Source organism: Nelumbo nucifera, chromosome 2, assembly GCF_055504915.1.
Source record: "Nelumbo nucifera cultivar China Antique chromosome 2, China Antique-T2T, whole genome shotgun sequence".
Classification (NCBI taxonomy): Eukaryota; Viridiplantae; Streptophyta; class Magnoliopsida; order Proteales; family Nelumbonaceae; genus Nelumbo; species Nelumbo nucifera.
In genome coordinates, this window is record NC_142650.1 from 55,385,443 (window position 1) to 55,409,721 (window position 24,279).

A 24,279-nucleotide genomic window follows, 5' to 3' on the forward strand; every position below is an offset into this window, starting at 1 on the left:
TTAAGTGTGTTAAACAAGTCTGAACTGGGTGCAGCAGATTTGGCTGTGTTGTGGTGCTTGAGTGGTTGTAAGAGGGCCTCTACTTGTGATTAATGAATGGTAAACTGATTCTTATGTGGGATGTAAGTGTGTGAAGTCAGTAGTAGTGTGAATAAGAACAAGTGTGTGCTTCCACTGTGGTGTTTAGAGACTGCAATAGGTGCTGAAATATCAAACTGTGAACAACATCAATCAGCTTGTAGCTGAGAAGTAAAGTTAGAGACAACTGTGAAAGAGTACAATGGCAGCAATAGGAGATGGCTACAATGATCAGAAACCTAGTGTAGTAATTTCCTCCGACTACCTAGGGGTACAAATGACCTCAATTAAGCTAAATGGAGAGAACTATGTTCCATGGGCTAAATCAGTGGAAGTTTTTCTCAAGGCAAAGAAGAAAGTAAAGCATGTAAGAGATGAGAAGCCACCGGTTGACTCTCCAAGGTTTGATGATTGGGAACAAGAAGATGCTCAAATCATGACTTGGCTGTGGAATAGTATGGAACCCAAAATCAGTGCCAACTTCATGTTCCTTGATACGGCTAAGGATATATGGGAGCATGCTAAGAAGCTATATTCTGGACAAGACAACACAACAAGAGTATATCAGCTGTATCAGGAGTACTTTGATCTACAACAAGGAACCTAAACACTAGAAGAGTACTATGCCTGCATGAAGAATATAAGGAATGAACTCAATGTCTATCATCCCCTTACTTCAGATATTCAAGTTCAGCAACAGCAAAAGGAGCGACTTGATGTTACAAGATTTTTAGTGGGGCTGAAGTTAGAATATGAACCAATTAGAGCTCAAATATTGGGGGGCTCTACTCTTCCATCACTTGAGGAAGTATTCTCAAGACTTCGTAGAATTTCTTTGGGCCAGACAGAGAACCCCACACAATATGATAGATCAGCACTTGTGACAGCTAGAGGTGGTGGACATAGTACAAGAGGGGGAGGTCATTCCAGAGGGGGCCGTGGCAATTCCATGATTGGTCGGGGTGGCCGTGATTCAGGGGGAGGCTGTGGTAGAGAAAAAAATAACTCTACAAGGAAATGTACTCATTGTGGTAGGGATGGACACACAGTGAATTTCTGTTATGACCTACATGGCCCTCCCTCTAAATGGGCTAATCATGTTGTAGCAGGCGAGGTTGCTATTAGTGACAGTAAACTGGCTGACCGAACACCTCCCACATCTACATCTACTTCTGGGAGGGAGATGGTGAGTGTTCCGCGTGATGAGTATGAACGGTTCCTTCAAACTACTTCACAGCATACCACTGCCACATATGCCCAATCAGGTATTGCTTGCATGTTATCTAAAACTCCTTCCTAGATTATTGACTCTGGAGCCTCAGATCATATGACCGGGACTCCAGGTGTGTTCTCTTCTCTTTCTGAAACCTCCACATCACAAACTGTTACACTTGCCAATGGGTCCTCATCTCCCATTTGTGGTGTTGGTAATGTTGACTTGGTTTCTGTCCCCTTATCATCTGTTTTATATGTACCTAAGTTTCCATTCAATCTTATGTCTGTTAGTAAAATAACCAAAGCTCTTAACTATTCTGTTACCTTCTTTCCTTCCACTTGTGTTTTTCAGGATCTCAAGACGGGGAAGAAGATTGGTGGGGGGCATGAAGCTGGTGGATTGTATTACCTTGACGGCGGTGGATCTTCAATTGCACTTCAGACCTCCCTTACTCCTCTACAATGGCATTGTCGACTGGGACATCCATCTCTCAAGGTTCTCAAGATGTTGGTTCCATCATTGAGTCAATTGTCAGTTTTACAATGTGAGTCATGTCAGTTTGGTAAACACCGTCGTGTGTCCTTTAGTCCGAGAGTTGAGAGTCGCATGTTGAGTCCTTTTTCTTTGGTTCATTTAGATGTTTGGGGTCCAATCAAAATTGAGTCTTACAATGGGTACAAGTATTTTGTCTCCTTTATTGATGATTGTTCAAGAATGACATGGATTTACTTAATGAAAGAAAGAAGTGAATTATTTTCCATTTTTCAAAAATTTCATGCTGAAATACGTACACAATTTGGTGTTCCAATCAAAGTTCTCCGTTCAGATAATGGTCGTGAATATTTTCTTACTGCATTTCAACAGTATTTAGAACAGCATGGCATTATTCTTCAGACATCATGTGCTTTCACCCCTCAACAAAATGGGGTGGCTGAACGGAAGAATCGTCATCTTCTTGAAATTGCTCGGTCTATGCTTCACCACATGAATGTTCCTAAACGGTTTTGGAGTGATGCTGTACTCACTGCGTGTTTTCTCATTAATCGGATACCCTCTTTTATTCTTCATGGTCGGTCACCCTTCTCCATCTTGTTTCCCACTTTATCTCCGTTTCCATTAACTCCTCGTGTCTTTGGTTGTGTGTGCTTTGTTCATAATCTGAGTCCTGGAATAGACAAGCTAGATGCACGCTCAATTAAATGTGTCTTCCTTGGCTACTCTCGGACTCAAAAAGGGTACAAGTGTTATAATCCCATTGCCCGAAAGTGCTATGTCTGCCCTGATGTCACCTTTTTTGAGTCTGTTCCCTTCTTCTCCCGTCCTGAAGCACCCTTGTCCTCACCCTTACCTCCTCTTCCTCTTCCTGTCAGTGATTCAGTTCCAGAGGCTGTTGTTGGAGTAGACTCATCTCCTCATCCAGTGCAGGTCACCACTGAACGACCACCGATCCGACAAGTGTATACACGTCGAACGACACCGGCCCCTCCTCCTACTTCTACCTCGTCTGCGGATCCTCTCATGGCTCCTATTGCTGAACCTTCAGATCTTGACCTACCCATTGCCTTACGGAAAGGTAAACGTAGTTCTACACTCCATCCCATTTCCAATTTTGTTTCATTATCTCGTCTTTCTACCTCACATCGCCAGTTTGTTTCACTTTTGTCTTCTATTTCCATACCTAACAATGTTCAAGAAGCTCTTAGTTCACCTGGATGGCGGCGGGCAATGGAGGAGGAACTTTCTGCTCTTCAACATACTCAAACGTGGGAACTCACTACTCTCCCACTTGGGAAGCATGCTGTGGGCTGTAAATGGGTGTATATTGTGAAATACTTGCCAGATGGTAGTGTGGAGCGTCTGAAGGCCAGACTTGTTGCTAAAGGTTACTCACAGTTGTATGGTGTGGACTATATGGAGACATTCTCTCCGGTGGCTAAAATTGGTTCCGTTCGTGTTCTAATTTCTTTGGCAGTTATGTATGATTGGCCTCTCCTTCAACTTGACATAAAGAATGCCTTCCTTCATGGTGATCTAGAGGAGGAGGTATATATGGAGCAACCACCTGGGTTTGTTGCTCAGGGGGAGGGTGGTAAGGTGTGCAAGCTGAAGAAAGCAATTTATGGGTTGAAGCAATCTCCACGTGCTTGGTTTGGGAAGTTCAGTGAAGTGGTGAAGAGTTTTGGAATGAAGCAATGCCAGGTTGATCACTCCGTGTTCAGCTATGACTCAGAAGCTGGGAAGATTTTATTAGTGGTCTATGTAGATGATATTGTCATCACTGGTAGTGATAAATTGGGGATTGGCAAACTAAAGGCATTTCTGCAAAATCATTTTCAAACAAAGGACCTTGGAACATTAAAGTATTTCTTGGGAATTGAGGTTGCCAGGTCAAAACAAGGTGTGAATCTGTGTCAAAGGAAATATGTCCTTGATCTATTGGAAGAAACAGGACTGTTAGGTGCAAAACCGGCTGAGACCCCTATGGAACCAAATGTTAAGTTGAGCAGTGACACAGGAGAAGTATTTGAAGATTCTGGAAGGTATAGACGACTAGTGGGAAAGCTGAACTATCTGACTATCACGAGACCCGACATCTCCTTTGCAGTCAGTGTGGTGAGCCAATTCATGCAGAACCCTCGTATACCTCACTGGGATGCAGTCCTTAGAATTGTGAGGTATCTGAAAGGAGCTCCAGGCCATGGGCTATTGTATAAACCAGGAGGAAAACTTGAAGTAGTTGGGTATACAGATGCAGACTGGGCAGGCTCAGTGAGTGACAGAAGATCTACTACAGGCTATTGCACATTTCTGGGAGGAAACCTTGTGACATGGAAGAGTAAAAAGCAGACGGTTGTAGCCAGAAGCAGTGCTGAAGCCGAATATAGGGCCATGGCTCACACTACCTGTGAATTAGTGTGGCTGAGGAATCTTCTACAAGAAATTGGGTTTCACATGGATAAACCTATGAAATTGTACTGTGACAACCAAGCTGCATTCCATATCTCTTCCAATCCTGTCTTTCATGAGAGAACAAAGCACATAGAGGTTGATTGCCACTTTGTGAGAGAGAAGGTTCTTGCCGAAGAGATAAATACAGAACATGTGAGCTCCAATGACCAGTGGGCAGACTTGTTTACAAAAGCTCTAAGCTCAGGGAAAGTGAACTATCTATGTAACAAGCTGGGATTATATGACATATATTCTCCAGCTTGAGGGGAGTGTTAAGATGTGTCGAATAGGGGTAGTTTAGTCTTCTTCTGTTTATTAAGTAACTTGCTTATGTGGCTGTGTTATTAGAGTTACTCTGCCCCACACTTAAGTAAGGGCATTTCTGTCTTTGTAAACATGATTAGAAGCTAATATAGATTAAGGGGGTCGACTGAATGGGTTAACCATCAGATTTTCGACTGACCCCTCTTCTTCTCTTCTTCTCTTCTTCTTCTTCTTCTTCTTCTTCTTCTTCTTCTTCTTCTTCTTCTTCTTCTTCTTCTTCTTCTTCTCCTCTTCCTGTTCGGACTACTGTAGCAGCAGTCGAAATAGGTCTAAACTACCTAGAGCAGGCTAAAAGTGTAAAACTTTATGTAACGGCAAGGGGAAAAGCTGGTTACATAAATGGAAGGGTGAAAGAACCCAAGAGTGAGACAGCTGAACATGATAGGTGGGACCAAGAAAACAGTATGGTGATGTTGTGGATGCTTTTAGAGCCGCTAACAGCAGCAGTAATGGGCGATTAATTCAGAGTTTAATGGACAGCAACAGTAATGGGCAATTAACTCAGTGTTCTCATCTTATCTAATTCAGTGTACTCATCTTATCTAGCTAGATACAGTTCTATCTTATCTAATAGGGAGTCTTATCTATTCAGTGTTCTTATCTAAATTCAGTAGTATAGATCAGTAGGGAGTCCTCCTAAAAGTGGGATTCTTATCTTCTTGTAATCTCCTATTTAAAGGAGCTAATGATATTCAATAGAGGCATCGAAATTCTCAGTCAAGACAGAGGAGAGGAGAGTTGGTGATCTCTTGAACAAATCACCATTAAAGCGCCAAGATAGGTTCCTCAAGAAAAGGGAGGAACAAGGGAAAACCTGTTTTCCCCGTGGACCGACCCATGACGAGATCCTATTCGCGGGCCTGTAACAGGTGATGTCTTGGCTCCTTGCAGCCATGGAACCTGATGTGAAGAAGAACTTTATGTGGGCAGACACCGCTAATGAGATCTAGGAACAGGCCAAAACTACCTATTCTGAGCAAAGGCATTATGCCAAGGTTTACCAGTTGCAAACTGAATCCTCAACCTGTAAATAGGGAAATCGTAGTTTGTCTTCCTATTATTCAGCCCTTACTTCCATATGGAAAGAATTGGATCATTATCAGGCTATAAAGTGGAAACATGATGACGATGGTAAGGCTTACAGGAAGCTGGTTTCTCAGCAGTGTGTGTTTGCCTTCTTGTTGGGACTGAACCCTGCCTATGAACCCTTGAGAGTTCAGATCCTAGGAAGCAAAGAGTTGCCGTCGGTTCACGAGGTATACTCCCTTGTTCAATCGGAAGAAAGTAGGCGGAGTGTGACAGTTACAGCCGAGAGGGAGCAACAAGTTGCTTTGGCTGCAATGAGTAATAACAACATGGGGAAGAAAAGTGACACCAAGAAGGCTAATGATAAAGACAAGTTGTTTTGTACCCACTGTCGGCGCTCACGGCATATACATGACACATGTTGGGACATTCACGGGAAACCCAAGTGGGCAGTAAAGAACCAAGAACAGGGTAAAGGGCAAGGTTAGAAGAAGATGAACACAACACATGTGGCAACCCAAGATACTCAGGTTACCGGTACTACCCGGGACCACCTTAATAATTCTGACCCCAAGGAAGATATAATGAATTCCTTCAGAGACCACTTGGAGTCTTATGGTAGGGCTTTGCGACAGATGGATAGCTCAGTCACTGGTACTCCTACTTCATTTGCATTTACATCAGGTAATACGGCTTCTGCATTCCATGTCACTCCCACTGGTTCCCCTTGGATCATTGACTCAGAGGCCTCTAACCACATGACCGGTAAGTCGAACTTGTTTCAAACTTATAGCCTTTTGTTAGGAAGGGATAAAGTGAGGCTTGCAGATGGCTCATTCTCCTCCATTGCAGGCCAAGGATCAATATCTCTTCCCCATGGCCTTAACCTGAATTGTGTATTGCATGTCCCTCAACTTCCTATAAATTTGCTTTAAATTAGTAGTATCACAAGCTCTTTAAACTGTAGTGTAACATTTTTTCCTGGCTTATGTGTTTTTTAGGACCTAACTTCTGGGAGGACGGTTGGTAGAGGGAGCCTAGTGGATGGTCTCTACATTCTCGACAACAAAGCTGTTCTCTCGGTGTCATCCTCAGAGTCACATAGTCAGTCAAATAAGAGTCAATTTTTTTTTTGTGGCATAGTCGGTTAGGTCATGTTTCTTTTGAAATAGTAAAGTCTTTGTTTTCGGTTTTATTTAAGTCATGTTCAGTGTCAGAGTTCCAATGTCAAACGTGTCAGTTGAGCAAACAATGTAGAACAACTTTTCACTCAAATAATAAAAGATCAAGTGTTCCTTTTCATGTTGTGTATTCTGATGTATGGGGGCCTACTACTGTAATCTCTGAGGGCGGATAAAGTACTTTTATCACATTAATCGATGACTACTCTCGCTATACATGGGTATTCCCTATGCGTAGTAGAGACGAAGTTCCAAAGATTGTGAAAGACTTCCAGATGATGGTATTTACGCAATTCCATGTTGAAATACATATCTTCCAATCCGACAATGCAAAAGAATACTTCCACGGTGAGCTCAATGAGTTCTTTGCCTCCCACGAATCTATTCATAGGAGCTCATGCGCCAAAACACCACAACAAAATGGTGTTGCAGAAAGAAAAAATAGACACCTCTTTGAGGTAGCTTGCGGGATGATGTTACACATGAATGCTCCAAAAAGGTTTTGGATGGATGTTATACTTGCAGTTGCGTCATCAATCGCATGCCCTCCAAAGTGCTGAACTACATGGCCCCTCATCAGTTGTTGTTCCCTCAGTCCCCTTTATTTTCCATTCCCATGAGAGTTTTTGGTTGTCGTGCCTTTGTCCATGATTTGTCTCCGTCTCGAGGTAAGTTAGACCCTCGGTCCATTCCTTGTATCTTTCTGGGGTATCCCTCCTCTCAAAAAGGGTATTGGTGCTTTGATCCCGTTAGTCATAAGTTTTTTGTGTCTGGATGTGTCATTCTTTGAGTCTAAGCCATTCTTCCCTACTTCTCCTCAGGGGGAGAGTAGTAGTGTGGAAGAGGAGAAGCAGGTTCAGGTCCGCCAAGTCTCTCTTCCTTCTATTCCGAACCTTGCTCCATTTCGTGTCTTCCAACGTACACGTCGTAGAGATCAGCAATGTGATAGAGATGTTGAGCAACCGACACCATTAGACTCCTAGGAGGTAAGTCCAATCCATGTTGCACCTATTGATACCCCTACTCCTACTGTGGATGACCTTGACATTCCTATTGCTCAAAGAAAGCGAGTCAGGTCATGCACTACCAAACACCCCATTACCCAGTTTGTCTCCTATGATCACATTTCCCCCTCATACCGAGCCTTTCTATCCGCAGTTGATTACATCCCTGTTCCCAGAAATGTTGTAGAAGCCTTAAAATGCCCCAAATGGACAGATGCCATGAAGGAAGAGATTAATGCTCTTCATAAAAATCAAACTTGGGAATTGGTGGATCTTCCAAAGGGGAAAGACCCCGTGGGGTGTAAGTGGGTGTTTACAGTTAAACACAAGGCAGATGGAACAGTTGAAAGGTACAAAGCAAGATTAGTAGCCAAAGGATACACTCAAGTGTGCGAGGTTGACTATGATGAGACTTTTGCTCCAGTAGCTAAGATGAACTCAATTAGGGTTCTCCTGTCATTAGCTGTTAATTTTGACTGGGAATTGCATCAACTGGACATAAAGAATGCTTTTTTTAATGGTGACTTAGAGGAGGAAGTATACATGGTTCAATCCCCTGGATTCTGTGCCAAGGGAAGTGAAAATAAGGTGTGCAAACTGATAAAGTCTCTTTATGGTTTAAAACAATCTCCCGAAGCTTGGTTCATTAAGTTTCACATGGCAGTTCAGCAGGTGGGCTTCAAACAATGTCAGTCTGATCATACACTCTTTGTGAAAAGATGTCAGGAACATGTTGTTGTATTGATAGTGTATGTGGATGATATCATCATTACAGGAAGTTGGAGTTCACAAATACAAAAATTGAAACAATTCCTTGCATCTAAATTTGAAGTGAAAGATTTAGGTCCCCTGAAGTATTTCCTTGGAATTGAAGTCGCCCTCTCAAAAAAGGGTATCTTCATTTCTCAAAGGAAATACACCCTTGATCTATTACAGGACACAGGCAAATTAGGTGCAAGGCCAGCAGATACTCCCATGGATGTTGACCACAAGTTGGGTGACTGTGATGGTGAACCTCTAAAAGATGTGAAACAATTCCAAAGGTTAGTGGGAAAGCTGATTTATTTGTCCATGACCCATCTAGACATTGCCTATTAAGTTGGGGTTCTAAGCCAATTCATGCACTCTCCTAAGAAATCACACATGGAGGCAACAGAGAGAGTTCTTAGATACTTGAAAAAGTATCCCGGAATAGGTCTACTATTCAGTAAACATAATCACCTAAAGGTGGAAGTCTTTACAGATGCTGATTGGGCAGGTGCTGTGGATGATAGAAAGTCCATGAGTGGGTATTGCACATTTGTGGGAGGAAACCTAGTGACCTGGAAAAGCAAGAAACAAAGTGTGGTAGCAAGGTCAAGTGCTAAAGCTGAATATAGAGCTATGGCACATGGGGTGGCTGAAGTCCTTTGGCTAAAAAATCTTCTAGGGGAGCTTGGAGTTGTTGTTCATAATCCTATGTCTCTTTATTGTGACAACAAGACAGCCATAAACATCGCCAACAACCCTGTCCTACATGAGAGGACCAAGCACATTGAGATGGACAAACACTTCATAAGGGAAAAATTGGAAAAAAGGGAAATGTGCATCCCTTATGTCAACTCCAAGGAATAACTCGCTGATGTCCTCACAAAAGGACTTCCATACTCGTGGCACAATGAGTTATGTGACAAGCTGGGCATGATAGACATATTCAACCCAACTTGAGGGGGAGTGTTGTGTGGGTTGTCCTCTTAAGATGTCAGTTAGTTATTTTCTTTCTTTCTTATTAGTTTGTTTCTAGGGAGTGCCGCCAGGGGCATACTTGTAATTTTCATTCTTTTTATATTAAGTTAATATAAATAATGAACTGGCAGCAGCCAAAATAGGTTTTTCTTTTTCTCTCTCTCGTCTCTCTCTCCATGAATGATTACACTCGTCTCCGAAGGATCGTGGTTGGACCTACGGAGAACTCCACTATATCAGATAGGTCTGCGTTGGCAGTAGCAAGAGGGGGAGGCTGTGGAGGTAGAGGAGGAACTTGAGAAGTTCAGCTTGGTCATGGTGGTGGTGGTGGACCCATATATGGTTGTGGTGGTGGTCGTATTGGAAGTCGAGATTCAGGGGTAGCCCGTGGTAGAGGACGTATGGTCAGAGGAGGTGTACACATTGTGGTATGGAGGGACATACCATCAACTTTTGTTATAATCTATATGGCCCACCGTCAACCTAGGCAAATCATGCAATGGTTACTGGTGGTGGTTTGAGATAGGAAACTCAACAAAATGATCAAATACCCTCTACATCTACAGATGCCTCCGGAAAGGAGATGATTTGTGTCCCACGTGATGAATATGAGCAGTTCATTCAGGATACATCTCAGTAGAACACGACTACCCTTCCACACTCAGGTATGGCTTGTCTGGCATACAAACCTTCCCATTGGATTATCGATTATGGAACTTCTGATCATATGACTGGAACTCTAGGTGTGTTTTCCTCCCTTTCTCAAAGTCACCCACATCACACTCTATTACTCTTGCTAATGATTCCACATATTCCATATGTGGTGTTGGTAATGTTGACATAGATTCCTTATCCCTGTCCCAGGTTTTGTATGTTCCCAAGTTTCCCTTTAACCTTATGTTTGTTAGTAAATTGACCAAGTCTCTTAATTGCTCTATCACTTTTTACCCTTCTTGTGTATTTTAGGATCTCAAGACGGGGATGAAGCTTAGTGGAGGGCATGAAGCTAGTGGACTGTATTACCTTGATGGAGGTGGTTCGACAACAACCCTTCAAGGACATCTCTTTCTCCTATTTAGTGGCACTGCAAGCTTGGCCATCCATCCCTCAAAGTACTTAAGTTACTTTTTCTATCGTTGAGTTGTCTTTCTACTTTGGATTGTGAGTCATGTTAGTTTGGGAAACATCATCATGTTCCCTTTAGTCCTAGGGTTGATAGTCATATATTGAGTCATTTTTCTTTAGTCCATTCGGACATTTGGGGTCCAAATAGAATAATGTCATATAATGGTTACAAGTACTTTGTAATTTTTGTTGATGATTATTCAAGGATGACATGGCTTTACCTTATGAAAGAAATGAGTGAATTGTTTTCCATTTTTCAAAATTTTTATGTTGAGATTCACAATCAATTTGGTGCACATTAAGATTCTTCGTTTTGATAATGGCCGAGAGTATTTTTACACACCATTTTAGGAATATTTGGAAGAACATGGCATTATCCATCAAACCTCATGTACCTACACCCCTTAGCAAAATGGGGTGGCTGAGAGAAAGAACCGCCACCTTTTGGAAACTGCTTGGTCCCTTTTGCACCATATGAATGTTCCTAAACACTTTGGGAGCGATGCTATGCTTACATCTTGTTTCCTTATTGACCACATGCCCATGTCTATCCTTGAAGGCCATTCCCCATTCTCTGTTTTGTTTCCTATTTTGTCTCATTTTCCTCTTCCCCCCAGGGTTTTTAGGTGTTTGTTTTGTCCATAATCTTGGTCCTAGGATGGACAAGTTAGATGCTCGATCCACTAAGTGTATCTTTCTTGGCTATTCTAGGACTTATAAAGGGTATAAGTGTTATAAGCCCAGTTCCCAGCGTTCTTTTGTGTGCCCTGATGTAACGTTCTTTGAGTCCATTCCATTTTTCTCTAGGTCGGGTGTCTCTTCTCTTCCTCCACCTCCCCTTCATGTTCCCATTGAGGACCCCATTCCTCTTGTTCCAGTTGTGACCAAGTCTTTGCTTCTAGTGCAACTTCTTGTTGAACGACCACCCATCCAACGAGTGTATACGCATTGTCATGTACCAGCTCCTCCTCTAGCTTCGTCACCGTCAACAGATCCGACAAATGTTCCCAACCCAGCCCCACCCCCTATTTCTAACCTTGATCTCCCTATTGCTTTGTGGAAAAGGTAAATGCAGTTCCACTCTTCATCCCATTTCTAATTATGTTTTCGTATCTCACTTTTCTACTTCCCATCGTTAGTTTATTTTTATGTTATCCTTTGTTTCTGTTCTTAAGGATGTCTAGGAAGCCCTTACTTTTCTGCGTGGCGCCAAGCAATGGAAGAAGAACTCTCGGCTCTATTTCATAATCATACATGGGACCTCACCACTCTTCCACCTGGTAAGCATGTTGTAGGTTGTAAGTGGGTGTACACTGTTAAGTTTTTACCTGATGGGAGTGTTGAGAGGTTAAAAGCTCGGTTGGTTGCCAAAGGTTATTCACAATGTATGGTATAGATTACACAGACACCTCCCCAGTTGCCAAGATTGGCTCCATTCGTATTTTGATCTCCCTTGTTGCTATGTATGATTGGCCTTTGTTTCAGCTTGACATCAAGAATGCCCTTTTACATGGTGACCTCCTTGAGGAAGTGTATATGAAGCAACCAGGGTTTGTTGCTCAGGGAGAGGATGGTAAGGTGTATAGACTTAAGAAGGTTATTTATGAGCTTAAATAGTCTCCCCGTGCAGGGTATGGAAGATTCAGTGAAGTGGTGAAGGAATTTGGCATGAAACAGTGTTAGGTCGACCATTCTGTATTCAACTATGAGCCTAGTGCTAGAAAGATTTTATTGGTGGTATATGTAGATAATATTGTTATAATTGTAAGTGATAGGTTAGGGATTGATAGGTTGAAACTTTCTTGCATGATCACTTCCAGACAAAGGACCTTGGCAAATTAAGATACTTCTTAAGGATAGAGGTAGTGAGGTCTAAGCATGGTATTAATTTGTGTCAGAGGAAATATGTTCTTGATTTGCTAGAGGAGACAGGGTTGTTAGGTGTCAAACCAGCTGAAACACCCATGTAACCGAATGTCAAGTTAAGTAGTGATGCAGGTGAGGAGTTTGAAGATCTTGAAAGGTATAGGAGATTGGTAGGTAAGTTGAACTACCTAACCACTTGGCCTGATATTTCATTTGTAGTTAGTGTAGTGAGCCAGTTTATGTAGAATCCCCAAATCCCACATTGGGATGCGGTTCTAAGAATTATATGGTGTACTTGAAGGGAGCTCCAAGTCATGGCTTGTTATATAAAAATGGAGGAAGTCTTGAGATAGAGGGATACACTGATGCTAACTAGGTCGGTTCCATATCTAACAGAAGGTCCACTATAGGGTATTGCACGTTTCTTGGGGCAATTTGGTGACATGGAAGAGTAAGACGCAGATAGTGGTAGCAAAAAGCAGTGCAGAAGTTGAATATAGAGCCATGGCACACACAACATGTGAACTAGTGTGGTTGAAGCATCTCTTAGAGGAAATGGGGTACTTGATTAACATTCCTATGAAGTTGTATTATGATAACCAAGTTGTGTTTCATATTTCTTCTAATCATGTGTTTCATGAAAGAACAAAGCATATAAAAGTTGATTGTCACTTTGTAAAAGAGGTGCTTAGTGGAGTGATAAGTACAATATATGTGAACACAGGAAATCAATGGGCAGATTTGTTTACCAAAGGGTTGAGTCGGGGAAGAGTGGATTACATATGTAACAAGCTGGGACTATATGACATATACTCACCAGCTTGAGGAGGAGTGTTAGAGTCGGTTGTAGAGGGGTAGTATAGTCAATTTACATTGTTTTACATGCTTGATGTAGTTACAAGTAGATCCTAAGTTAAGTGATGTGTCCCACACTTAAGTGGGGGCACAATAGTCATTGTGCATTGTTTTAGAAAACTATAAATAAAATTGGCCAACTAGAGAGATGTCTCATGTTCGAACCAGACCTTTTCTCTTCTTCTCCTCTTCTCTTCTCTTCTCTTCTCTTTCTTCTACTCTTTCACCATTATTTCTCTCTCCTTACTATTTCGAACCTTAGAACATTACAGGTCTGAACTTTATCAAGCGGCAATGTTAATGGCCACCTTGTTGTCATAGTAAAGGGACATTGGGTCGTCAATTGAATAATCCAATTCACCAATTAAAATTTTCACCCAAAGTACTTCAGCAAAGTTTGGGAGGCACCAATAATGAAAGTGGTGTCATCAACAAACTAAAGCAAACCCGCCTTGGAAGCCCCCTCCTTTACTCCAAAGTTGTCAACATATCCTCCTATAAAACTTGACCTATCAGCCTGGCCATTGCCTCTTTCACACAAATAAACAGAAGAGCAGATATGGGGTACTCTTTCTTGTGGCTATTAGTGGTATTTTAACCATGGATCATTTAAAGAATAGAGGCTTTTGAATGTATAGAGTTTTTCTTTTATGCAACAATCATGAGACTGGAAAATGCATACTCATTCAGAGTAGAACGGAGGAATTTGTATGATCTTTCTCCTATTCCTTGTTTAGAATAATGGATCTTTAGTTCTCCACAGGACTATTTTTTCTGACTTGCATTTTTGTGCATTCAACTAAAAGGTTTTGCATTCTTAGTGATAGGATCAGAGTTGGATATACTCAAACCTATCCAAACCTGATCCCTTTACAGACTTAAAGTTGATTCTGGATGCTTGGGGACAATGGTGAAATTGCTGGAACCCTGAGAACAAATCAGATTTATTATCTTGGCACAGGCAAGAATTATGCACGTGACTTGTATGAAGACTTAGAAACTGAGATTATGATGTTTTTGTTTCCTTTTCCGCACAGGATCCACATCCATATTCATGTAATTGTAAACCACTGAATGAACTATAATTTTCCCATATAAATAATAGGACTTGGACTTATTCTCTCAATTTTTTTTTTTTATCAGTAAAGGTAAATTTATTAAGCATTCTGTGGGTAAGTTACCCACTTCCACAGGATTATCCAAATACAACTAGACTGCAATCCCCAAACCCAGCCTTATTCTCTCAAATTTTTTAAAGGTTAAAATATTTTTGTCATCCAATTAAGAAATATTTGGACTGAATTTTCACATGGAAAGAGAGTCAACATCTAAGCTTTTTCCCAACTATATGGGGTCAACTACATGAATCCTGTTCCTCCTCCCATCCATTCTGTTCAATGCCATAGCCATTGTTAAATCATGGGACCTTAAATCATTTCTCACTATAACCCATGTCCCTTTTGGTCTGCCCATAGCAGTGTTTTAAAAATCAATCCAAAGGCTGAACCATTTTGCCTCTGAGTCACTGGTCACCAGTTTGACCGTTCAAGTCAGATGGATCAGACTGTGACATGTCAGCATTATATATATATATAACTATAAATACATATTGTATCATCTAAATAATATATAATTACATTCCACATGTAATATATGTATTATTTTATGTCTAATTTATATTATTGTTATTTCAGTTTTTAATTTTTTATTAATAAAAAATGCTAAAAATTAGGATTTGAAGCTAGAAAAGGCGTCTTTTGGAAAAAAGAGCAGGGCAAGGCACCTTGGAATGTATAGATCTTGAGAAGTTACTCAAAATCAATATAAAGATCAACCCAATCGGACAACCAAGTGCAGAGTTCTGGCCTCTAGAAGTTTTCAATACATTTTAGTGTGTAACCTATGACCTGGTGACCAGGTCAAATGGGTTTTGACCAAGTCAACAGTTTTTGGTCAAACCTCAAGTTTTAGGAAAACCGGACCCAGAATTGTGACCAAGTGACAGTTCATATGGTTTGACTGGATGGATCAACGATGGGTTGAAAACACTATCCCATAACTCTTCAAGCCCCTTCAAGTTGTAACAGATCACATGGAAAGAGAGTGATGTAACAATATATGTTTCAACACCACCTTAGCTGCAACGTGTTAAAAATTTTGTACAAACAGTTGAAGGTCTCTTTAGTCCAAATAGAAATTATGGTATATACCTGTGAGTTATTATTATTATTTTTTTGCCTTTTGATAGGGAAGCTCAGTGGTCAATTGTTACTAGTAAGTAATGATGATTGATGAAAGTGGGATTTGATGTGGGGTTTGGTGTTGACTCCCCCAGACATTGTGTCTATGTGTGTGTGAGCAAACAAGTGAGTGAGTGAGTGAGTGAGTGAGTGAGTGAGTGAGTGAGTGAGTGAGTGAGAGAGAGAGAGAGAGAAAGAGAGAGAGAGAGAGAAAGAGAGAGAGAGAGAGAAAGAGAGAGAGAGAAATGCATAAACCTAGACCCATGTGTTCAGACAAAAATTCAAAAACCTTTTGCTCATATGGCTACTGCTAGGTAACTTACATAGAAAATCTTGAGAGGAAAACTTTCACCATATTTCCAGTCCTTTTTAAGCGCTGCATTTAAAATGATGACCTAAAACATGCCAACAAAATTTTACTCACATTTTCATGTTTGATTTGATAAAATTTATAACAAGAACAAATTGATAACGTACCATGGAATAGATGCAGCCCATGGCTGCATATATGACAAGGTTGACAAAGGCCTTATAATTTGAATAGCCAACACAGTTGTTTACCCACAGACAGTGATGATCCTGCATCCAACATTTGAGTTTTTGAAACTTACCTGTATTGTCTGAAGAGAAGAATGAACAACCAAAATATACATCACGGCCCTAGAACTTAAACTCGATATGCCTACACCACACACAGTCCATGTACCTACCATCTTCAGAATACAACTTCTGCAGACCCGGCAATGATGAGCTCTGGGGGGCTTGTAAATGCAACACTTGTCACAATATCTTGATCGTACACCCTGTTAAGTAACATGTAAACTTGGAATTGAAAAGTTGTCTCATGCAAACTTTGACAGACATGTTACTGGATAAACTATACAAATTTGAAACCTTATAAGGTATATGGTGCAACTAAAATCATAATCAGCATGACAGTTTATACAGTCACAGACATTTTGATAATTATTTGCAATAATCCTCATTTATTTATGGTGCTTATGGCTTATTTCCATAGAAAATTCCTACCAAGAAATGACTAGGCACTTGTGATTGGCTAGGTGTCAAGTATAGAAAATCTCAAGATAATCTAGGTCCTGTTTATGTTATAACCTAGTGGATTAGGATATCCCAAGACCTAGATGTCTAGATGTCTGTTTACTCATTACTTTCAACCTTAATGAGATATCCTCTGCTGTTTACCACAAATAGAAAGCATTGAATTTCAATTATGTTGTCCATGATTCCTTCAAGGGACAAATTCAAAAGTCACAAATTCTTGATTAACTTGTTAAGCATCTGCTATGTTCCCAAAGGATTGAATTCTGGGGATTTGTGGGTTGCTTTTTGTTGGATGTATGATGGTACCAATGGCCCTTGGAGTTCAAGGCATTTCATTGAAGAGGTGGGAAAACTTGGCATCCAGGAGGAAATCTATTTGAGAAATATACAATGTAGGATTACTGACCAATTGGAAGTTAATCCAGTGGAGATTCTGTGACTTGATGTATCTTATTAGTATAATCCCTGCTGTATATTACTTATATATCTTATTCTTTTTCTCTTTCAGCCCTATATGGGCATTCTTGTAGTTGTACATATCTTTTAATATATAAGAGACTCTTTGAGGTGGAGGTCATTCATTTTTGACACCTCTAAGATTATTTTTGTTCTTTTCTCTATTTAGCCAAGGGTGTTGACATGGTATCAAAGCAGGTTGCTCTCTGATCTACTTTTTCTCTCTCTTGAACATCACTAGAAGCAGTAATCCTGTCGTATCAGGGCTGTTTTGATCAAACCTTTTCTGTTCAGTCTACTTTGTGCAACCAGCAGGAGAGATTTTATTAGATCTCTCTTGGGAGGCATTGGTTCAAGGCCAAACTTCAGATCTGGTGTCGCCTAGACCTGATCTATTCTCCCTACAAACAGTATCTGATTTGGTGAAGTCTTTGAAGGAGTTCTGATCTTCTTCTTGGGGCAGCAATACTGTACAGTTTCCTTTTTTAGACTGCAACAGCTTTGGAGTTCAAGCCTTCTATACTAGCCTACGATTTAGGATTTTCTCTCCAGATTGAAGGGTTCTCTCAAGCTCTTTTTAACCCTACACTCAATTTCTGGTTTGGAGTTTTCTAAGGACTGTTTCGATCAGCACAAGGTACCTCTTTGTTCTTGGAAAAGACGCCTGATATGTTGGTAAATCACAGTTTTCTCTCAATTGGCTGACTCAATCAACCTATAACCCTAGATCTGGACTTGCTTCAGAAAATCAACACTTTGGACTTGCTTCAGAAAAAAAGACTGAATTGGTTCTTATCCCCTCATGTTTGTAGCCTTTGCTTGAAGAGTGGTGAGACAGTAAATCATCTACTAAAATCTTGTCCTTTTGTTACTCTTATTTGGGATTGGTTTTCCTCTCTCTTTGGGTGTAGGTGGGTTCCTCCTACAAGAGTGGTGAATCTTTTTGAATCTAGCTTTTTTCATCAGTCAAATAAAAGAGGAAATGTGGAGAGCAACGAGGGCAGCAGTTGTTTGGGCAGTGTGGGAAGAGAGAAATAATAGAATCTTTCAAGGGAAAGAAAAATCAGCACATGAAGTCATAGAAGGGATCACCATCAAGATCATACATTGGGTGAAATCACTAGATCTGTTCAAGGACTTCTCTGTAGATGACTTAATTAGAGGGTGGAGTGCGCTAGCAGCTTCTTCCTGCCCCTCTTTAGCTATTCAAGAGGACTAGTCGCCCCCGTTATCTTTGGATGTTAAGTTAAACTTTGCTGGCAGTTCTATAGGTAATCCAGGCCCCTCTGGAATTAGGGGTGTCTTCAGAGATGGGGGAGGAAATGTCCTGGCCCTTTATTCTGGCCCTATAGGACTGGGGAACTCTCTTAGAGCAGAAGTTTTGGCACTCCTACAAGGACTAAAGTTAAAAGGACTAAAAATAAAGTTAAAAGGACTAAAATGCCCTGCATATGAGGAGACATACAGCTAACACTTAGGGGAAAAGACCAAAATACCCCTCTTTAGTCGACTCTAACACTCCCCCTCAAACTAGAGGGTATATATCATATAATCCCAGCTTGTTACATATATAGCTCACTCTTCCCGAACTCAACCCTTTTGTGAATAGATCTACCCATTGATCACCTGTTCTCACATGCTTAGTACTTATCTCACCATTGATGACCTTTTCCCTTACAAAGTGGCAATCTACCTCTATGTGTTTAGTTCTCTCATGAAAAACTAGGTTGGATGAGATGTGAATTGCAACCTGATTGTTACAGTATAGCTTCATGGGTTTGCTTATTGAAAACCCGATTTCCTGCAATAGATTCTTCAACCATACTAGCTCACATGTATGTGCCATGGCCCTGTATTTTGCTTCTACACTACTCCTTGCTACAATAGCCTGCTTCTTGCTCTTCCAAGTCACTAGATTTCCTCCTAGAAAGGTGCAATAACCTGTAGTGGATCTCTTGCCTGATACAGAGCCAGCCCAGTCTACATCGGTGTATCCAACTACTTCAAGATCACCTCCTGGCTTGTATAGTAACCCATGACCTGGGGCCCCTTTCAAATACCGCACAATTCTAAGAACTACATCCCAGTGAGGCACCCGAGGATTCTGCATGAACTAGCTTACCACACTGACGGCAAAAGAGATGTCAGGCCTAGTGATAGTTAGATAGTTCAGTTTTCCCACTAGCCTTCTATACCTTCCAGGATTATCAAACAATTCACCTGTGTCACTTCCCAACTTCACATTTAGTTCCATGGGAGTTTCAGCTGGTTTAGCACCTAACAACCCCGTTTCTTCCAACAGGTCAAGAACATATTTCCGCTGACAGAGGTTGATGCCTTCCTTTGATCTAGCAACTTCTATACCCAGAAAATACTTCAACTTCCCAAAATCTTTTGTTTGAAAGTGATTTTGTAGGAATGTCTTCAATCTATCAATCCCAACTCTATCACTACCAGTTATGACTATGTCATCCACATACACTACCAGCAAGATCTTCCCGGCTACAGAGTCATAGCTAAATACTGAATGGTCAACTTGACATTGTCTCATTCCAAACTCCTTCACCACTTCACTGAATTTTCCAAACCAAGTACGGGGAGACTGTTTGAGCCCATAGATCGCCTTCTTGAGCTTACACACCTTACCATCCTCCCCCTAAGCAACAAAACCCTGGTGGTTGCGCCATGTACACTTCCTCTAGAAGATCACCATGAAGAAAGGCATTTTTATATCAAGCTGAAAGAGAGGCCAATATACAGTGCAGATAAGGAAATCAACACACGTACTGAGCCAATCTTTGCAACTAGAGAAAAGGTTTCGACATAGTCTACACCATAAAGTTGAGAGTACCCTTTTGCAACTAAACGGGCTTTCAGCCATTCCTCTCTCCCATCTGGTAGATACTTAACAGTATACACCCACTTACAACCAACAACATGTTTACCTGGGGGAAGATTGGTGAGTTCCCATGTATGATTGTGATGAAGAGCAGAGAGTTCTTCCATAGTTTTTCGCCAACCTGGTGAGGTAAGAGCCTCCTGAACATCCTTAGGTATGGATATAGAGGATAACAAGGTAATAAACTCACGATGGGAAGCAGAAATGTGAGATACAGAAACATAATTGGATATAGGATGTAGTGTGCAACTACATTTACCTTTCCACACTGCAATAGGAAGGTCAAGGTCAGAAGGCAATTCAGTTGTGGAAAGAGCTGGATCAGCCGCCAGAGTAGAAGGTGGTGGAGGTGCTGGCCTCTGCCGATGAGTATACACTTAACGAATTGGTGGTCTTTCAGGACACTCCTGCATTGGGGAAGGTGTAGACTCAGGCATAATGGGAACCACCAAGATGGAATTATCAACTGGAAGAGGAAGAGGAACCTCTATAGGAGAAGAAGGGATATCAGAAGGAGAGAAGTATGGCACCGATTCGAAAAATGTAACATCAGGACACAAAGGATTTTCGAGTAACAGGGTTGTAGCATTTATACCCTTTCTGGGTCCTAGAGTAGTCAAGGAAGATACATTTAATGGAACGAGCATCCAACTTGTCTAGTCCAGGACCAAGATTCTGAACAAAGCACACACACCTGAAGATCCTAGGAGTCAGAGGGTATGGAGACAGAGTGGGAAATAAGATAGAGAACGGAGAACGACCATTCATAATAAATGAGGGCATGCGATTAATGAGACAAAGGATTTTCCAGTAACAGGGTTGTAGCATTTATACCCTTTCTGGGTCCTAGAGTAGTCAAGGAAGATACATTTAATGGAACGAGCATCCAACTTGTCTAGTCCAGGACCAAGATTCTGAACAAAGCACACACACCTGAAAATCTTGGGAGTCAGAGGGTATGGAGACAGAGTGGGAAATAAGATAGAGAACGGAGAACGACCATTCAAAATAAATGAGGGCATGCGATTAATGAGAAAACAAGCAGTCAGGACTGCATCACTCCAAAAATGTTTAGGAGCATTCATATGATGAAGGAGAGACTGAGTTGTTTCAAGTATATGTCGGTTCTTCCTCTCAGCCACCCCATTTTGCTGAGGGGTGTGAGCACAATATGTCTAATGAATAATACCATGTTGTTCCATGTATTGCTAGAATGAAGAAAGAAAATACTCTCTGCCATTGTCAGAATGAAGAATTTTAAGTGAAACACCAAATTGTATATGCACTTCAGCATGAAACTTTTGGAAAATGGAAAATAATTCACTTCTTTTTTCATTAAATAAAGCCATGTCATTCTTGAACAGTCATCAACAAAGATAACAAAATATTTGTAACCATTATAAGACTCAATTCTGATTGGACCCCACACATCTGAATGAACTAAATCAAAATGACTCAACATACGACTATGAACTCTAGGACTAAAGGAAACCCGATGGTATTTCCCATACTAACACGACTCAATGACGGAACAAGAAGCTTGAGAGCTTTAAGAGATGGATGGTCGAGTCTACAATGCCACTAAAGAAGAGTCAAAGAGGTTTGAAGTGCAACCGTAGATTCACCACCGTCAAGATAATATAACCCACCAGCTTCATGCCCTCCACCAATCTTCTTCCCCGTCGTTAGATCCTGAAAAACACAAGAGGAAGGGTAAAATGTGATAGAACAATTGAGGGATTTGGTTAGTTTACTATTAGACATAAGATTGAAAGGAAACTTGGGAACGTATAAAACAGAAGTCAAAGAAAGAGATGTTGTGTTAACATTACCAACACCATAGATGGGGGAAGTAGATCCATTGGCAAGGGTCAAATTATTCGATGTAGAAGTTGGAAAAAGGGAGGAAAACACACCTGGAGTCCTAGTCATGTGATCAGAGGCTCCAAAGTCAATTATCCAAGGTGAAGGTTTGGATGCTAGGCAAGCTATACCTGAATGAGCAAGAGTGGCAGTATTCTGATGTGAGGTGGCCTGAAGAAACCTCTCATACTCCTCTTGGAATACTCATCATCTCCTTCCCAGAAGTAGTTGTGACTGTAGAGGATGTTGGATCAACTGGTTGAATATCACTGACTTCACTACCACCAACAACTGCATGATTAGCCCATGTTGATGGTGGGCCATGCAAATCATAGCAGAAATTAACTGTGTGTCCTTCTCTCCCACAATGTGTACATTTTCTAGTGGTGCTCCCCCTTCCTCTTCCACGGCCTCCCCCTGAATCACGACCTCCACCACCACAACCACCCATAGGGTTACCACCTCCTCTGTGTCCATAAGAACCACCTCGAGTGCCAACAAGTGCTGATCTATCGAAAGGTATGTTACACTCTGTGGAGGTAAGAGATATCCTACGGAGATAGGCAAACACCTCTTCTAGAGTAGGGAGAGAAGATCCTCCCAATATCTGTGCTCTGACAGGTTCATATTTTGCTTTTAGTCCCACCAGGAACCGAGTAACATCTAGTTGTTCCCTTTGTTGCTGTTGAATCTTAACGTCCAGTGTTAAGGGATGATAGACATTAAGTTCATTCCAAAGATTCTTCATACTGGCGTAATATTCTTCAAGAGTCTGGTTTCCCTACTGCAAACTGAAGTATTCCTAATAAAGCTAGTAAACCCTTGTGGTGTTGTCTTGTCCAGAGTAGAGTTTCTTGGCATGTTCCCATATATCCCTTGTTGTATCTAAAAACATGAAATTAACACTGATTCTAGGCTCCATACTATTCCACAACCACGTCATAATTTGAGCATCCTCTTGCTCCCAATCACTAAAACCCAAGGATTCAGCACTAAGCTTCTCCACCCGTACATGTTTCACTTTCTTCTTAGCCTTCAGAAACACCTCCACCGACTTGGCAAATGGAACATAGTTTTCACCATTAAGTTTGATGGAGGTCATCTGGACATTTAAAAAATCAGAGGAAATCATGACACTCGATTTCTGGTCACCACTCCCATCTCCCATCGAAGCCATTTCAGTCTACAAAGTCGGTTCTGCCCGTCACACACAAAAAAAAAAAATAGTTCCAACCACTGCACTACAGTTTGTTAGCTACCACACAAGCACACTTGCAATCACCAAGTACTGGCCTTAGCATACATTTGGTCACTTCAACCACCACTGTACTACTAACATGAAGATTTAAAACCACAAAGAATCCCTCTTGAAACTGCTCATTAGAGGATTCAAACCACCACGACTGCACCTACTCGACCACCACAGTTGTCACACCCATGGTGACAGCAGTCTACACGAAAAAAAAAAAAAAAACCCTTTTTTTCTAGCCACTCGACTGTTGTCCTCTTTCCTTGTCACTAGAAGTCAAACCTCTGAAACCCTAGAGGTTGCCGCAGGAATTTGGGTTGTGTTGCAGTCTTCTACCCCAGATTTCTCGCACCAGGAAAAAAAAACGAAAAAAAGAAGAAGAATTGAGAAATATTAGTTGAGGAAGCTGTAATCGACTGTTGTCAATGGCGTTCTGATACCATGTTTATGTTGTTTAGTCGAACTGAGAAAAGAGGAAGAAAGAAGAGAAGAAGAAGAAGAAGAGAAGAGGAAGAAGAAGGTGAATAGTGTTGAACTGAGAAGACTATTCGTCTAACCCAGTCGACCAAGCTTAAACATTACAAAAAAATAAAATTACAAGGACTAAAATGCCCCTGCATATGAGGAGACATACAGCTAACACTTTACTTGGGGGAAAAGACCAAAATACCCCTCTTTAGTTGACTCTAACAATTCCTATAAAATTGGACGGATCAATCTATGGGATTGACACTGCTATTGTAGCACATGAGAGTAAGAAATCTACTACTGGTGGTGATTCTTTTGTTAAAAGTGATTCTCTAGCATCTATGGTTGAGGAAAACATTCGACAACCGATAACACCTGCTATCTCTTTTGCCTTTTCTACTATTGGCTTACCTGGTGAGTATGAGTTTTCCAGTTATTGTTCTTTTCCTTCTCATGTTTGGATCATTGACTCTGGAGCTACCAACCATATGACAGGAGCCGACCCTAACCAACCAAGTAACCTTACTGAAACCCATCACAAACATATAGTTACTGCCAATGGTGAAAAATTAAACATCATTGGTATTAGTGATCTGTCTCTTAAGCTTTCACCCACTGCATCTTTCCCTCTTACCAAGACCTTTTTGTTCCTAATCTCACTACAAATCTAATTTTCGTTGGCCAATTAGTTGA

The 24,279-nt window shown here is 41.1% G+C and overlaps 1 protein-coding gene across 1 annotated transcript in view; it reads right to left on the bottom strand.

Moving 5' to 3' along the window:
• The window catches only part of LOC104586342 (putative protein S-acyltransferase 15), a 49,628-nt gene that overhangs the window by 18,809 nt on the left and 6,540 nt on the right, over positions 1-24,279 (bottom strand). Inside the window, exons 2-4 of the mRNA XM_010243534.3 lie at positions 16,300-16,392; positions 16,067-16,168; positions 15,913-15,984 (exon numbers count right to left, since the gene is read on the bottom strand). Of these exons, the coding sequence (XP_010241836.1) occupies positions 15,913-15,984; positions 16,067-16,168; positions 16,300-16,392 (267 nt within the window). The remainder of the gene's footprint in view (positions 1-15,912; positions 15,985-16,066; positions 16,169-16,299; positions 16,393-24,279) is intronic.